Consider the following 18,486-nt stretch of genomic DNA (forward strand, 5'->3'; position numbering starts at 1 on the left):
TTAACCTAGCCCTGGAAGCCCTTTCTCATTCCCTTCTCCACAATCCTTCCTTTCATGGGGTTCGCATAGGTCATGAAGAGGTCCATTCGGCCCTCTTCGCTGACGATGTACTACTCTTCACTGCCGACCCCGCCGTGGATATGTCTTTAATTAAGAACATATTTGACACTTTTTGTAAATGCTCTGGACTCCGTATCCACTACTCAAAAAGCAAAATTCTGCCCCTTTACCACTTCAGAACACCACAATGGGCTTTCACCTCCCCTTTCAGAGTGGCGCCCTCCTTCATCACCTACTTAGGCATTATAATTGGCAAAACACCCTCAGCTATTTACCGCCTGCATTTCCCTCCTTTATTAGCCTCTATAACCAAACAACTTGAACACTGGACGCACCTCCCCGTATCTCTATTGGGCAGGTGTCACCTCTATAAAATGGTAGGGTTTCCTAAATTGCTTTATCCCCTCCAGGTGATCCAATTACTCCTCAAACGCTCCAACATCACCTCCCTACACAAATCGCTAACACGCTTCCTTTGGAACAACAAGAGGGCACGTATATCCCTGCCAAAACTTTTCATGCCAAAAATGCGAGGGGGGGGGCGAATCTTCCAGATACTGGACTCTACAATTTGGCAAGCCTCCTCAGAGTGGGCATAGATTGGTTGAAGGGCACGTCCAAGTACTCTAACTATGCTCTAGAATCCTAAATGGTTGGCCCGTGTGGACTTCCCTCCCTCCTTTATAGCAAAACAATCTCTATTCCCCCTCATTTGAAACACAATTTACAACTGAGAGATACCCAGCTAGCTTGGAGAGAAATTCATAAGAAACTGGGCCTCTCCCCGTATTTTTCTAAATATTTGCCTATAGCGAGTCACCCAGCATTTGCCCCCCCCCCCCCCAGGGCAGCGAGGGGGTTTTCTCCACATGGGCCAACCAGGGTTTACGTTTCTTTTCACAATTATTTGATCAATCCTCAGGCTCCCCATTCACCTTCCCAACCCTACAATCCCGATATGGATTGCCAGCGGGCCACTTCCTCTTTGCCCACCAAGCCACAGCCTTCGCTTTATCAATAGCAAAACTCAAGATGCAGAGAACTTATCCGTCTATATTGGAACGGCTAATGCTCACGAACGATCTCAAACTCGCCCATATTTACAAGCCTCTTCAAATGAGCATCAGCCTCCCTCGAATCGAGCGGTCCAAATTTCCCTGGGACAAGGACCTCCCACTAAATGACTCTAGATCCTATATCCTGAAGGGCTATGCCGCCATCTGAAAACATATTTCCAATGAATTTTGGAGAGAACAGCAACTGAAAATTATGCATAGGGCATACTCTCCCTTTTCCACCATTACTTCGGAGGCTCCCCTGCGTTGCTGCCCCTGGTGCCATAAACACAAGCCTTCTTTGTTCCACAGGTTCTGGACTTGTCCCCGATATATGGCTTTTGGTCCTCTGTAGCGTCTTATATTTCGGATGTAGCGGGGTATCGGCCCCCCACAGACCCCTACTCCTTTCTCTTTGGCCTGCTACTAGATTCGCCTGAGGGGTCCACGCAACGGATGATCGCACCTCACATGAAATTGTTACAACGCCATCAGGCATGGATCTTAACCAGTTTGATGATTGCCAAAAGGGCTATCCTCAGAGCCTGGATACATGCCACTCCAATGATCCAAGATGTTAAATCAGAACTCGAGACACTCTTCAACAGAGAATTATGGGATGTATCTCTTTCTCACCTCCCCCCTAAGCGCTTCCAGGCAAAATGGGAACTCTATCAAGACTCGATCCAACAGGGGGTTGCTTCCCAGATCCCCTTCTATACCAAGTACTTCGTAAGTATTCGGGACCTTGCCCCCCATGCACTCCTCTCCCACCGGATTGAACTAATGTCAAAGCCTGTATCTCTTCAAAGATGCCCACGATTGTTCAAGAAACTATATCAGTGGACACTGCTTCCCTACTACCAGGAAATAGCCATGTACTCACTATAAATGTTTAGATCCATTCACCATACTCCCTTGGCTCCTCTAGATGGGAGGGGAGCCAAAGGCCTTTCAACCTCATATGAATTGCAGTAGCATTCCCTGTTTACACCATTGTCCCTTCTACCCTCCGCTTCCTCTCCCCCCTCCCCCCCCTTTTTTTCACCTGGCATGCTATTTGTTTACGGTTAACCTTCTTGTAACTAGAGCCTATGGCCTAAGTCAAACCTGTTGTTTTGTTCTGGAAAATTCAATAAAATATTTTATAAAAAAAAAAAAAAAAAAAAGAAGGTGAAGTTTAGGTCTGTAGGGGCAGGGCTGTCAGTGTCACATGTATTTAGTGTTGGTGATCCTTTGTTGGAGATATTTTTATTCTTATTGGCTTGGATGTGGAAGAACCGTTGCACTGTGAGGTTCCGTATGAATCTACTGAGATCTAGAAAAAGAGTGAACGGGTTGGGTGCAGCTGTAGGAGCAAAAGGTGAGTCCACGAGCTAGAAGGGTTTCCTCTGACGGGGTGAGGGGGTTGTCGGGCAGGTTGAAGATTTTGAAGTCTGCGTGATTTTTCCTTTATGTCCATGTCTGTGCTTGCCCCCTCTTCTGCCTCTGCGATTAATTTTCTTTTTGAGCAGGGCAAGGGGGTGTTGACTAAAAAAAAAGGCTCAGACTGAGAAGGGGCTACTGGGTTGATTGGGGGTATGTCAGAAGTATTAGTAGGAGCAATATGATTTGATTTCAGTAGTTGAAGGAGGTGAAGTGGCCACAGCTGCTCTTCCATTGTGTTGTGTGTCTTCACTTCTAGGGTAAGTCTGGCTGGGTGGCCTGAGTCCTGATGTACCGGGGTATTGTGCAGTAGGTGGGATTCGCCAGGGTTTTTTGTGGTCTGATGGGAGGGGGGGGGCGATAGTACCTTTCAAGGATCTGGTATTCTTATTTTTGTTGCCTTTTTGACTTGCAGGATCTGTCACTGGGAGACGTGGTGTGGGACACGTGGAGGCGGTTCATGAGATGGTGACGGGTCCTGTCCGTGTGAAGAAGGATGGGTAGGAAGGCGGTTCATAGGTTTAGCAACAGGCCTCTTGCGTAGAGCAGGTGTGGGGATGGGGGCGGCAGTCCATGAGGGGGACTGGGCCTTTTGTGGTTGTGGGGTGAGACGATGGGTGTGTGGATTTCCAATTAAAGACTTTATTCTGAGTGTAGTCTACATCTCTTCATATTTTCTGTAGTTTGTTTCAGAGGAAGGAGTCTGAGGAATTTGGTATTCAGTTTAGGGTTTCTAAACCATGAGGGTGGAAACCGGGAAAACACCTTTTGGAGGGAAGAGATATGCGTCTGAATACTTAAACTCACCAGTGACCCTCTGCCTGACTTTAAAGTGGAAGCCCATTCCCTCATTGACAAAGCTGCTAAGGATAACATCACCCCCACAGAGATGTCATTTCTCAAACATGACTTTTACCATAGGCCTCACTTCTACCACCTCCCCAAGATCCACAAGGATCCCCTTCATCCCCCAGGCAGACCCATCATTGCGGCCATGGAGAACATGTCCAGTTACTTCTCCATTTATATTGATCACTTCCTGCAACCGGTTGTCCAACAGCTATCATCATACATTAAAGACAGTATCCACCTACTTGACCTCTTATCCCCTTATTCGTGGCAATCATCCTACCTCTGGCTTTCTTTGGACGTAGTCTCGCTCTACACTTTAATATCACATCACATCGGACTCCAGGCCATACGTTTCTTTCTGAACAACAAATCTACACTCAATCCCCGGCAAATACACTTTCTTCTGGATCTCATTGAATATTGCCTTACCCACCATTATTTCGAGTTCAACGGCGAGTTCTATACCCAATTCAAAGGCACCGCCATAGGGGCTAACTTTGCCCCCAGCTACGCTAACCTGACCATTGGCCATTGGGAGCACCAATACATTTGGCAGAACAATCCCTTCGCTGCCAATCTAATTTTTTTGGCCGTTATATAGATGACATAGTCATCATCTGGGACGGCTCTGCCTCTCTCATACCCCTGTCCCTTAAACATTGCAATAATAACCCTATGGGGCTCTCTTTCACATCAGTCTCCGACTCCCATAAACTTACCTTCCTAGACCTGGAGCTTTACCACCACGACAACATGATTAGTGCCCAAAATTTTGTAAAACCCACCGCCGGAAACTCATACTTGCATTGTAATAGTTGCCATCACCTGAGATGGATCCAGAACATCCCCAAGAGCCAATACTGTCGCCTTAAACATAACTGTACCCAGACTCAAACCTATCTTCACCACAGATCATTAAACAAAAATTCCTTGAAAAAGGTTACCCCGAAGACATCATAACGAGAGCATCAGACCACTACCTGCAGGAGGACGTGAGGAGAAACAGACTGGAGCACACAGGTGAAAACAATAAACACTCCACCTCAGCACGCTTCATCACTTAATTTTACAGCAAATTTAAACAAACAAATAGAGCGTATTTTTCATAATCATTGGGCAATCTTAAAAGATCCACACCTGCAAACAGACCTCACAGAGCGCCCCCGTTTCTTGCACAGTCGCGACAGAAACGTTAAAACCCTAATTGCCCCGAGATAAGTCTGCCCCACTAAGCCCAAGAACAATGCATCATTTACCTTTTCTCTTCAAATCAAGGGAATGTATAAATGTCGTAAAGCCCAGTGCCTGACATGCAAACATGTTAAAACATGGCCTTAAAAAAATTTCCAACAAGGTGAAAGTCCACACTCTCACAAACTTCTACACCTGCTCCTCGGAGTCTGTCATCTATTGTCTTACGTGCCCTTATGACCTACTATACGTAGGTCACACAATACGGACTTACCGTAAATGCTTTGGAGAGCACCGAAACTTGGTGGAAAAGGGCTCTGACATTGTGTCCCCCAACACTTCACTGAATATCATTCAAAGTGCTCTGATGGACTTAAGTTGTGGGTGCTGGAATCTATCCCTGCACACTTTCCTCCCACCGAACGCTTCAAAAGATTATGCGTTAGAGAAAACGATTGGATATACACCTTGGACACTTAGCGCCAGGAGGCTTGAACGAGGGGTTAGAAATATTACACTGTAACAGATATGCGTGCGCATGTACACACGGACGTACACCCTTCCACATGCATGCATGACAGTGTGTTTGTACACAACTGAGAAGTCATCATTCATAGAATCTGCTGAACGGAGGCCCAGTCCACTGCCTCATGTTTCTCTTAATTTCACCTCCATCATTAATTTTTGTATTCTTTCTTTTTCTATTTTTTCGTTTTTAATCTTACCCGTTCATTGTCATCATCATCTTGATCTCCCTTCCCACACCTTTGGGTGTACTGCAGTATTGTCAAAACCCCCCCCCCCCCAAGTAATGGGGAGCTAAGTAATGGCAAGTATGTGCGCCCACCAATTGCCCTACCCCATTTGGGGTCATAGGTGGTGAGCCTCCACAATCCTATACCCATACCGAGTGAACCCCCAAAATCATGTCCTGTACCTACTTGTGACCATACATCCTGTACATGCTCAGATATATTTTGATCCACACTGGTAGCATTACCCATGAATTGCCATACACCTCTTCGGCTTTTCCTGTCACACTCAGAACCCCATTGCTAGGGTATGCACTGTCCCAGGTGCACTTTGGCATATTACCCTTATAAGTTCAAGTGGTTTCCTTTTTCCTCTCTTGTAATAGGATATTCTGTTTTTTCCCACCGTTGTATTCATGTATATGCTTTTTATATGGACTTATCGTGGCTCCTGTTATGCCTCTAGGGAATTTCCCTGTTAAACCTAATGCAGAGTTTATGTTTGAAGCCACACTAGCACCTCGGCCCGGCTCTTTTGGGACCCACCCCCTCCGGACTTACGCTCCAATGAGCTACTCATCAACAGGGTATATATTCCCTATCCCTGATAAGCCACCCCCACTGCCTAATGAAGGAGCATGAATGCTCCCAAAAGCTAGCAACGCCCATCTTTCCCTCTGCCTCACAGGAAGTGATGTCGGGCTGACCGGAAGTAGGAAGTGGAGCCCCATTGAGAGTCTTCCACCACCACAGCACCATCAGACAGGCTGCCAGACAACAGCCTCCACGCAGCAACGGCACCCCGCACCCCTCCTTTCTGCAACGGTATCCAGTTCAAGAAGATGGATGATCCCATTCACCTACCGTACCGGCCTTTACTTACCTAAGAGTAAGTCACTATGTGTTTTTTTGTATTAATAAACTTTATGCTTCACTAAGCTGGCACTGATTTCTTTCTGTTTATTCTCCTCAGAGCCTCTCCTTGCTCCAGCTGGCAGACGCTTTTCGTGGGCCCCCTCCCCCCTTCCACCTCATCCTTTTTCATATTTTTACCCCTTTACCTCATGGTATGCCACCCACCAACATCAGAGAGTGCCATGTAATCATTGACTTTATTATAAATTATATCCTGTATGTATACAATGTATTATATAATATATCCTGTATGTATACAATGTATTATATAATATATCCTGTATGTATACAATGTATTATATAATGGATCCTGTATGTATACAATGTATATATAATATATCCTGTATGTATACAATGTATTATATAATAGATCCTGTATGTATACAATGTATTATATAATATATCCTGTATGTATACAATGTATTATATAATATATCCTGTATGTATACAATGTATTATATAATAGATCCTGTATGTATACAATGTATTATATAATAGATCCTGTATGTATACAATGTATTATATAATGGATCCTGTATGTATACAATGTATTATATAATATATCCAGTATGTATACAATGTATTATATAATGGATCCTGTATGTATACAATGTATTATATAATATATCCTGTATGTATACAATGTATTATATAATGGATCCTGTCTGTATACAATGTATTATATAATGGATCATGTATGTATACAATGTATTATATAATATATCCTGTATGTATACAATGTATTATATAATATATCCTGTATGTATACAATGTATTATATAATGGATCCTGTATGTATACAATGTATAATATAATATACCCTGTATGTATACAATGTATTATATAATGGATCCTGTATGTATACAATGTATTATATAATGGATCCTGTATGTATACAATGTATTATATAATATATCCTGTATGTATACAATGTATTATATAATATATCCTTTATGCATACAATGTATTATATAATATATCCTGTATGTATACAATGTATTATATAATATATCCTGTATGTATACAATGTATTATATAATGTGTCCTGTATGTATACAATGTATTATATAATATATCCTGTATGTATACAATGTATTATATAATGGATCCTGTCTGTATACAATGTATTATATAATATACCCTGTATGTATACAATGTATTATATAATGGATCCTGTATGTATACAATGTATTATATAATGGATCCTGTATGTATACAATGTATTATATAATATATCCTGTATGTATACAATGTATTATATAATATATCCTGTATGTATACAATGTATTATATAATGTGTCCTGTATGTATACAATGTATTATATAATGGATCCTGTATGTATACAATGTATTATATAATATATCCTGTATGTATACAATGTATTATATAATATATCCTGTATGTATACAATGTATTATATAATGGATCCTGTATGTATACAATGTATAATATAATATACCCTGTATGTATACAATGTATTATATAATATATCCTGTATGTATACAATGTATTATATAATATATCCTTTATGCATACAATGTATTATATAATATATCCTGTATGTATACAATGTATTATATAATATATCCTGTATGTATACAATGTATTATATAATGGATCCTGTATGTATACAATGTATTATATAATGTATCCTGTATGTATACAATGTATTATATAATGGATCCTGTATGTATACAATGTATTATATAATGGATCCTGTATGTATACAATGTATTATATAATATATCCTGTATGTATACAATGTATTATATAATATATCCTGTATGTATACAATGTATTATATAATGGATCCTGTATGTATACAATGTATTATATAATATATCCTGTATGTATACAATGTATTATATAATGGATCCTGTATGTATACAATGTATCTTTTCCTCCATTCAGAAAATAAATAAAACACAGGGCTGGGCTGCACAGTGACTAATCACTTTGGTAGCCAATCAGGCGATCAGTGATCAGGTGACAGGGAAGTGGGAGTCCCGGGTCCCGATCATTAGTTGGATACCCGGGGCTCTTGGTGAGATCCTAGTCTCTGTGCAGCAATCCCAGCACAAGGAGAGGTACACAGATATGGGGCTCCCAGGAACCCCCTTCCGTGAGGCCCCATATGTGCATACTAGGGCTGAAACAACTTATCGATTAATCGACAACTAATCGATTATGAAAATAGTTATCAACTATTTTCGTAATCGATTAATCGGTCAGCCGATTAGTTGTCCTGCATACAGAATGCATTATTTGTTTACATATCAGAAAAAAGAGTGCAACGCACATACAGCTCAGTACACCGTCCATACAGCTCAGTAGATGGCAGAGAACTTGTGAATGTGTGAGGAGCAATGCATCATGGGAAATGTAGTCCTGGGCAAGGGAAGGAACCACGTGATTCTAAAGGCAGAGTTTTTTTTTTTTTACCTTGCTTACAATCACCTAAAGCAGTAGTATACTCCAATGAAAAAAAAAAAAAAACCCTGCAAGACAAAGACATAATGAGCTAGTATGCATCGCATACTAGCTCATTATGAAAAACTTACCTTAGAACGAAGCCCCCGACAGGGACCCCCGGACACAGCTGAGGGAGCGGACACGATCCCTCGGCATCTCTTCCGGGTTCGGCGCTGTGAGTGGTCGGAGCCGCGATGACGTCACACCCGCGCATGCGCGCGGGAGTAATTTTCCGGCAATTTTTGGCAAGGAACTCTGAAGGTCCACCGGACTTTCAGAGCGCATGCGCCGCACTTGTCAGCGGCTGCATGCAGTGGTAATTGTTTAGGAGGTATTAATTGTACCTACAGGTAAGCCTTATTATAGGCTTACCTGTAGTTAAAATTTAAAAAAAAGCGGTATACTACCGCTTTAAGGGGTTTTGTGCTGGGAAGATGAGCATCTGAACCCAGAGAAGGTGGAGGCCGATAGCCTGGAGGTGATATGAGGCATTACAATTACATTTAGAGTAAAAGCTTACTAGTATTGTGCATTCTATTTAAAATTATTATATCCATTAAAAAAAAAAAAAAAAAAGTCTCCGCTGTTAGTACTACTTTAATATATAAATGTTATTTCCCCCCTCCACCCTTCATATAGCTTCATGTTTGACTCCCAGTTAAAATATCCTGCATATCCGACTTCTGGGCATATTTTCTTTATATACATACACATGATACAAGATAATACTTTCAGGGTTTCACAGTAGAAATTATAATTATATTACAGTAGCGATTATCTGCTGTTTTTTACTATAAAGGGCTTTTTTTTTTTTTTTAACCTCATCATGACTGGTGATAAAAAAAAAAAAAGCCCGCTGCTGCTACTAAATGTCTTATGCTGCCCATACATGTAATGGATTTTTGGACAAAAATATTTGTATCTATATTTGTACAAAAATTATTTGTATATTCGTTGAATGGAGGAGTGTTTGAAAATTCCACTCTTTTAACATTCAATTTTAAAATGAATATAACTTCTGAGCAAAAACCACATACACCATTTGAAGATTTGTCCGTCTGGCATACGATCATGGAGGTCACGTGCGTGGTCAGGCCCGGCGTGACCTCCGAGATCGTCATTGTATGCCGGACGGAGCGGTAGCACCCAGGTGTCACTTACGGCAAGTGGGGTGAGAGATACCGATCTGCCAATGTGGAATTGCTTATATCTTTAATTTGTACATATGTGGGTGGCATATTCAATAACATTTGTAAACGGAATTATGCTAAGTGATATAATTTTACCCTTACATGAGCAATATTTGGAATATCGCCAATATCGGCCAGTTCCGTGGCCGATACGGATATATGATATATCATATATCGGCAAAAGTCAATATCGGCCTTGCCTATAATCGGTTGATCCCTAAATTAAACCTCCAATAATACATATATCTGTCTCAGAGTGGATTAAATATCCAACTATACAGCTGGATATTTATATTTACCACTGCATATAGATATTCAAGAATATGAACTAAATTATACACCAACCTTTTTTGTTGTTGAGGTTTTTATCCGAAACAATAATTGGTCAACTAATCGATTACTAAAATAATTGTTAGTTGCAGCCCTAGTGTGTACTGTCAGTGGGAAGGGATTCATCCAGTTGGAAGCTCCCGATTGGTCCCTGGATGACATTCCTAGTTCTTCCTCCCACAGATATTGATCAGGAATTGATCAGGAATTGGTAGGAAATGGTCATTATGGATGGGAACTCACCATTCTGTTCTCTCCTCTCCTGTAGGTCATTTGCAGGTCCCATCAGATCAATCAGTGTAAAGACATCAATGGTGACATCCAGAGCCCCTTCTTCTCCATATGTGTCTATCAGGAGGTCCTTGGTGGTGATCCAGTCTGCGTTTTCTAGTTTTCCTCGGGGGATGGGAAGTTTATCTCCATTGGAGAAATCAGACAATTTGTTCCTAAATTTCTTGAAGTCACATCCTTTCAGATCCTCCAGAGAATATATGATAAGATCCCCAGGTTTTTTTTTCCTATTCCCCCCAACACCAGGAGCCAACCCTGCAGAGAGGACAATCAGCAACCATTAGCATTCATCCTGATTGGATGATTTCTGACACATGACAGCAGATAAGTCTGTACTGGCAGCCGGCAATGCTATAAAGAGCATATAGAAGGGAAAGGAAATGACCCCCAATTTGTATATATGTACATTATCCTATGGAGAGATTAGATTTCCTGTGATAACCTCACATGACTGCCTCCAGGATGGTGAGTTAGCTCTCAGATGGATGAACATTGGGTGTAAACACCTAGGGGCCTATTTATTAAAAAGCACCTTCAGGAATAATTCCCATAATGTGTCTAATATGTTTTTCTCTTTCGTCCACCGACGGACGTAGCTGCTGCTTTAAATCATAGATGGATGGGTAATAAGCCCCTCCCACTAGTAGTGACTAGGTAGAGCCAAAGGTTTTGACACTCCCAGGAGGGCGGGGTCCCTGGGTTATTACCCCTGGCCTCACCATTGCATCTTCAGTTTTAGCTGCCTGGTCTTAGGAGTGGCCACACAGCTCCCTGCTAGGACCTTTTGTCCTAGCTCGGTTTTAAACGTCTTAAAAAGGGAACTTTTTTCTCTTGGACTTTATTTTAATTTTTGTTGCTGCTGACTCCAGTTCCTGCGAGAATGCCGGCTGGGTTTTGGACTGGCTATATGAGAACCTTACGGTCTCCCAGTTTGTGCCAGTGAGGGCTTGCAGACCGTAGCTCCGCGCTGGGTCTCCATAGCGACTATAGTCCCACAGACAGGGACTGGCCTGCGGGTGAAACATCCTGCCGGGATGCACACACCTGGCATGCCAGCATTGGAGTGCGCCCCTTGGCCGACAGCACACTCACTGTGGTGCAGAGGCCGTCTGTCAGGATGGACGCCCACCCTCAGCAGCGTTGTCTAGTAAGTACAGTCCCCCCGTCTGGTTAGCGGGCCTGGGGTGGATGTGGGCTCCTCCATAGGCGAGTAGGCCCTCGGGTACCCATACCTCCTACCACCCTCCTCCACTAGGAGGGGTCACCTGGGACCTTCCTCTCCTAGCCTGACCTCTCCCTACCCTGGGCTCCGGACCAGTCGGGACACTTTTAGTTGGGGGTCCCCTATGTAAATCCCCTCAGGTGCTATACCGGGTAGTGGATGGTGGGGTGGAGGGGGGGGCTCGGAGGGGGGTACATGGCTGCGCCTCATACCGCTACTCTGGGGGGGATTTATCCACCGGGATGACCCCCGCCAGGGCCCCCAGGCCTGTTACTAAGGTAGGCCTCACTAGGCCCGAGGAAATGTGCTCATCTGCACAAAGCCGCCATTTTGCTGTGGCCTGCAGACTTAACAGGCCTCAGCAGCCAGTCTGGGTATTCCTATCACTGTAATGCCGGTGGCCAGTTTGCTGGAGCCGGAGACATAACAGCACAGGAGCTTCTGGCTCTTGTGGGCGGGGGAGTTTCCTTCTACATTCACTTCCCCATGCTGCTATGAACCTTGCTGTGTTCTCCATGTGGTAACCACTCTAAAGGAGTTTATTTACCCTGGCCTTCACATTTTCATCTTCAGAGGGGTTTCAGGCCTTTAGGGCTTTAGGGGGGGGGGGAGAATTAGGATCATTACCCAGAGTAGCACTGCATGCATCGCCTCTTAAAGGCACAGTGCACACCGGTAGCGGCGGACTTGCTGGGACCTATGGTGCCTTTGTAACCACACATAGCCTCAGGTGCGTTAATATTTGGCGATTGGGTGCAGATTTCTCCCTCTTAGGCCATTTCTCCTGTCTTCAGAAGCTTCCATTTAACCCCTTGCGGTGCAGGTTTCGGTATTTTCCCCCATTTCCCCGTCTGCTCTTTACATTCTTACGGTGCAATCCCATAATGCTCATGATGTGACTTTGTCAGTGATTCAAGATATGTCCAGAAAAATGGACAGTTATTGCTGCAGCATTTACTGAGAAACGCCCACGGCCCTCGCCTGTCTCATCTCAGACCTCAGATCATTAGGCTGACATGGTCGCTGGCAAAGCAGACCCACTTTTGGAAGATGCGCCCCACCATTCAGAATTTTCTGATGCAGAAGAGGATGTTTCCACACCCGCTTTGGCACAGGAAAATGCACTGGTAGATGCTTTGATATCCTCAGAGAGGGACACCCTGAAAATCACAGATGCAATTTCTAAATCGCAAGGAGCCTCGGTATCCTTTGGATCCCTCAAGGCAAAGAAATTGGCTAAGGTTTTCCCTTGTCCTAAAGTCTTGTCCGCCTTAGTGGAGGAACAATGGCGGCGATCTAATTGCATGCTTGCAGTTCCCAAATGTTTGGCCAGACGCTACCTGTTTGAGGAAGAGATCTTACGCAAATGGACGGTCCCCCCTCAGGTGGACCCCCAGATAAGCGGTATTCACAAGGCCACGGTTTTACCAGTGGCAGAATCCTCATCTCTCCATGGTCGGGTTGACAGACATATTGAGGTCTTATCCCGACACCTGTATACGGTGGTGGGATCTATTCTCAGGCCTGCCCTAACCACCATCCTAGTCTCTCAGACTATGTTTGAATGGGTAAAGGCTCTGAAAGAGACAATGACAGTAACCCCGTTACCATCATCTGCTCTGGAACTCGCTGACCAATTATTGCAGACTCTGCAATTTGTATGCGATGCTATCCTATCCTGGACGTTCTTCCGCTCGCGGCCAGAGCGTCAGTGGTAAGTGTGCTCAGAAAATGCGATCTGGCTAAAATTCTGGTCGGCCGACCAGGCTTCCGAGAAGCTTTTGGCAGATCACCTTTTTGGTGCCTCCTTGGATGACTTGATCAAGACAGTCACTGGGGGAAAGAGCACACTCCTTCCTCAGTCAACTAAGGGTAAGTCCCCCTCGCGTAAGCGAGGTCTTTCCTTTACAGCCCAGAAGCGTCTTTTTCGTGCGACCGTGTCACAGAAAATCAGACTTCAGGCAGAAAAGGATCCAGGAAATGGTGGGCTGGTAAGCCGAAATCCTCTGCCCCAGCACCTCCAAGCAGACCCCTTCTGCCTGAAGGGGCGCCCCCACCTGCTGCAGGGGTGGGGGGGGGAAGTCTCAGTTTCTTCCCGGATCCTTGGACCTCACTGTAGCATGACAGGTGGGTCCACGGGGTAATTCTGTCCGGGTACAAGATAGAGTTAGTTCCCATCCGCCAGACAGATTTTTTCCCTCCATTATTCAGCTATCCCCAGACCACCTTGCGGGTCTGCAGGAAGCGATTCGGGATATGCTGTCACAAGGCGTGATTGTACCAGTTCCTCATCAGGAACTCTTTTGAGGGTTCTATTCAAACCCGTTTACCATTCCACGGAAGGAGGGTAAAACGCGTCCAATCTTGGACCTCAAAACTGAACCGCTTTGTGCGCGTCCCTGCGGTCAGTGGTGGTTGAAGAGACAAGAACTCACTGCTCAAGGTGGTGTAATTGCCTGATGACTCACACCGGTGCATGCCCCGGCTCGCCTCTGTGAAAACTTGATAAAGGAAAAGGAATCGGCAGCACTCCAGGTTGAGTCAAAATCCATATTTATTGTCTGGACATCCAAATATGACAATCGTGACAAGGTAGACGCGTTTCACACACTGACTGTGTGCTTAATCATTACCAAAATAATAATGATTAAGCACACAGTCAGTGTGTGAAACGCGTCTACCTTGTTACAATTGTCATATTTGGATGTCCAGTCAATAAATCTGGATTTTGACTCAACCTGGAGTGCTGCCAATTCCTTTTCCTTGGTCAGTGGTGGTGTTCTTGCATCAGGTGGACCTGCTGGCCTCGATCAATATCAAGGATGCCTATCTCCATGTTCCTATTTTCCAGGGTCATCAACGATTTGTCTGCTTCACGGTGGGTAAGGACCATTATCAATTTGTGGTGTTACTGTTTGGTCTCGCCTCTGCTCCCAGGGTCTTCACCAAGGTGTTAGCCCCTATCCTGGCTCTGCTATGACAGAGAGGAATAGTGATTCTGGGGTACCTGGACGATCTTCTCCGAGCAGACTCCTCTGTGACATTGGAACAGGATTTAGAGGTGACCACTCACACTCTAAAGCAGTTCGGTGAAGCAGTTCAGTTGGAATCTCAACCTTCAGAATTCTGCCCTGGTTCCATCAACCAGACTGGAGTATTTAGGGATGATCCTAGATTCAGCTTTGGCAAAGGTATTTCTACCTCCTGTGAAGTTACAGAAGTTAAGGGAAGTGATTATTTCCCTGCTGACTTGCGACCTGATGTCTCTGAAGGCCATCTATGCGGGTGCTGGGCCTGATGGTGTCCTCCTTCGAGGCAGTACCATATGCTCAGGCCCACACGAGACTTTTGCAACAGGATATCCTTGTCATATGGGACAAGGATCCTCTATCCCTGGACAGTCTGATTCGTTTGAGTCAGAGATCCAAGAACTCCCTGAATTGGTGGCTCAGCTCTCCGAATCTTCTCCACGGAAAATCCTTCCTTCCAGTATTCTGGACGGTAGTGATGACAGATGCCTGTCTGACCGGTTGAGGGGGGGGGGGGTGCCTGGGCACCCTGAATGTTCAAGAGACCTGGATGTTGGAAGAGTCCAAGCTCCCGATCAACGTTCTGTAACAGAGCAATCAAGTTGAGCCTGTTCCACTGGATGGACAATCTCAAAGTGTGTTCTGTCCGAGTCCAGTCCGACAATGTCACGGCCATGGCATATGTCAATCATCAAAGGAGCACCAGGAGTGCCCTGGCGGCTCTGGAGGTAGCCGAGATTCTGTGCTGGGCAGAGGACTATGTCCCAGCCCTATCCGTCGTGTATATTCCCGGCGTAGACAATTGGCAGGCGGACTACCTGAGTCGCCAAACTCTGGATCAGGGAGAGTGGCCCCTGCATCCACAAGTGTTCCACCAGCTGTGTCTCCGGTGGGTGACCCCGGATGTGGACCCGTTTGCCTCCAGACAAAAACAGTAAAGTTTCAGGTTTGTGGCTCAGTCCAGAGATCCTCTGGCCTATGCAGTAGATGCCCTGGTGGCTCCCTGGAGCCAGTACAGGCTAATTTATGCATTTCCTCCGCTGAAACTTATCTCGCCTGCTACGCAGAGTCGACTTAGGGGATTCTGGTAATCCTGGTGGCTCCAGATTGGCCCCGGATATCCTGGTACGCCGACGTGATTCGGCTGAAGGTCACAGGCCCGTGGACACTTCCTCTGCGGGAAGATCTTCTGTCTCATGGTCTGATCTCAAATCCTGCTTTACAGTCACTGGCTTTAACGGCTTGGCTGTTGAGAGCAAGGTGTTAAAGGACAGGGGTCTGTCCGCTTCTGTGATCCCTACCTTACTCAAGGCTAGGAAGTCCACTTCTCTTAAGAATTATCATCGTACGTAGAAAGCGTACATTGCTTGGTGTGAATCGCTGAAGCTGCATCCTAGATCCTTTGCCATCAGCAGGATTCTGTCCTTTCTACAGAAAGGGGGTTGACCAATGTTTAGTGTTGGGCACTCTTAAGTGTCAGATCTCGGCCTTGGCTGTGTACTTTCAACGCCCTTTGGCTACACCTCTTTGATTCGTATGTTTCTTCAGGGGGTTCGCCATTTGGCTCCCCTCAGGAGGTCTCCGTAACCTCCTTGGGACCTTAATTTGGTTCTATCGGTTCTTCAGAAATCTCCTTTCGAGAACGTAAGAAACGTTTCCTTGCTCGCCTTGTAGCAGAAAGTTGCTTTTTTGGTGGCTATCACCTCTGCGCGCAAGGTTTCTGAACTAGCGGCGCTATCTTGCCGCTCTCCTTATCTGGTTATACACAGGGATAAGGTAGTGTGACGACCTAATCTGTCGTTTCTTCCTAAGGTGGTTTCAGACTTCCATCTGAAGGAAGACATAATGCTTCCGTTACTCTGTCCGAAACCTTCACATCCTAAAGAAATTGCCTTGCATTACCTGGATGTGGTTCGGGCGATACGGGTGTATCTGGAGACTACTGGATCCTTTCGCAAGTCAGACTCTCTGTATGTGAATACGGATGGACCCCGTATGGGGTCAGGTTGCGTCTGCGGCGACCATCTCTCGATGGATCAGACAGACGGTGGTGAAGGCGTATTCCCTTAAGGGCAAGGTTCCTCCTTTCCCTGTCATGGCTCACTCTAGGTGGGCGTTGAGTGCCTCATGGACTTTCCGCCATCAGGCATCAGTGATGCAGGTTTGCAAGGTGGCCACTTGGTCGTCTGTACATACGTTCACCAAATTTTACAGAGTGAATGTGTTAGCATCCTCGGATGCGTCCTTTAGCCGCAAGGTTTTGCAGGCCGCCATTTAAGGAGCAGTCTACTTTTCCTTCTCCTTTATGTTTTTTTTACATTTGAGCCCCAGTTGTTGTTGGGCTCCATGTTATATAGTTGGCTGTTAGCCGTGGGAATTGCATTCTTTTTAAGTTTGTCCTTTCCCCATCCCTCAGTGGTTACTGATTTTGGATGTCCCATTCGTCTAGGATTTAAAGCAGCAGCTATGTCCATCGGTGGATGAAGAGAAAAATGGGATTTTTTGCTTACCGTAAAATCCATTTCTCCACCGACGGACATAGCTCCCACCCCTCTTTTCTTTAAAGAGTTGGGTTTTGGTTATTATTCACTACTTGCAACCAAACTGAAGATGCAACGGTGAGGCCAGGGATAATAGCCCAGGGACCCTGCCCCCCTGGGCGTGTCAAAGCCTTTGGTTCTACCTGGTCACTCCTAGTGGGAGGGGCTTATTACCCATCCATCTATGATTTAAAGCAGCAGCTACGTCTGTCGGTGGACTCAGAGAAATGGATTTTACGGTAAGTAAAAAATCCCATTATTTCCTATAATCACCAGCTCCACCTAGTGGCCATAATGACATATCTTGCTGGTTGAGGTATTTCAAGAAAACAGTATTATGGCCACTAGATGGAGCTGATGATCATAGGTAGTAAACCTATAAGACACTATGTGGATTATTAGTTATGTCTGTGCAAATGACACAAACTCATAGTAAATATTTTATATATATACCTAATGTAAATGTAGGGATGATGAGGTTTATTGACTGTTTCATAGCAAAATAAAAAAAACTATAAATCCTTTATAAAATTCCCCTTGAATAATGATGTGTCTCTGTGAACTAAGAACTCTGATTACCCCCAAATTACCCAGCAGTATGTGTCATGTAACAAGGGGGTGGTTTCTCCTTAGGATTATAGACAAAGGATTCCCCCAACCACTAAACAAATAACCATTAAATTTTGGGGTCCACCAGTCATTATGGATCACTGGGCCATCGCAGAAGATCATTTTTATCAATGATAAATAAAATCTGAAGACACAGGAATGGGATTGTGGAATTGGTGAAAGTTTCTGAACTCTTCTAATAGGTGGACTGACCAGATGTCTACAGCAAATGTCTAGACTATGGAGACATAAGACGTTCTATTATCTAATTCCAATCTCTGGAGATGTGAGATGGAGGAAAACATTGGAAAGGATTGTCAGAATTAGCAGTCATACCTTGTGAGGAGGAAGAGGTCGCCATGAGATCAGAAGATGACCCGAGATTACATCACCTGGAATGGGAAAACAATAATAAACAAATTTGTAGTGCGATGAATAAGATCAATAAGGAGGATTTTGCTTCCTTATGTCAAGGCTTGACAAATTTGCCTGAAATCTAGGAGCCAGCTAAAAAAGTTAGGAGCCAGTTTTTTTTTTTTTAACAAACAACCA

General features: G+C 44.5%; 2 protein-coding genes across 2 annotated transcripts in view; one reads left to right on the forward strand and one right to left on the reverse strand.

The window, feature by feature from the left end:
• LOC309553399 (NACHT, LRR and PYD domains-containing protein 3-like) overlaps positions 1–18,486 on the forward strand; it is a 997,590-nt gene that overhangs the window by 679,224 nt on the left and 299,880 nt on the right. The window lies entirely within an intron of this gene.
• Positions 1–18,486, reverse strand: part of LOC309552480 (NACHT, LRR and PYD domains-containing protein 6-like) — a gene marked incomplete at its 3' end in the record, with an annotated part of 167,750 nt that overhangs the window by 68,069 nt on the left and 81,195 nt on the right. Inside the window, exons 2-3 of the mRNA XM_082253449.1 lie at positions 18,271–18,326; positions 10,487–10,789 (exon numbers count right to left, since the gene is read on the reverse strand). Coding sequence (XP_082109575.1) covers positions 10,487–10,789; positions 18,271–18,295 — 328 coding nt within the window. The 5' untranslated portion in view covers positions 18,296–18,326. The remainder of the gene's footprint in view (positions 1–10,486; positions 10,790–18,270; positions 18,327–18,486) is intronic.

This window comes from Pelophylax lessonae (genome assembly GCF_965119305.1).
Source record: "Pelophylax lessonae genome assembly, chromosome: 4".
Lineage (NCBI taxonomy): Eukaryota > Metazoa > Chordata > Amphibia > Anura > Ranidae > Pelophylax > Pelophylax lessonae.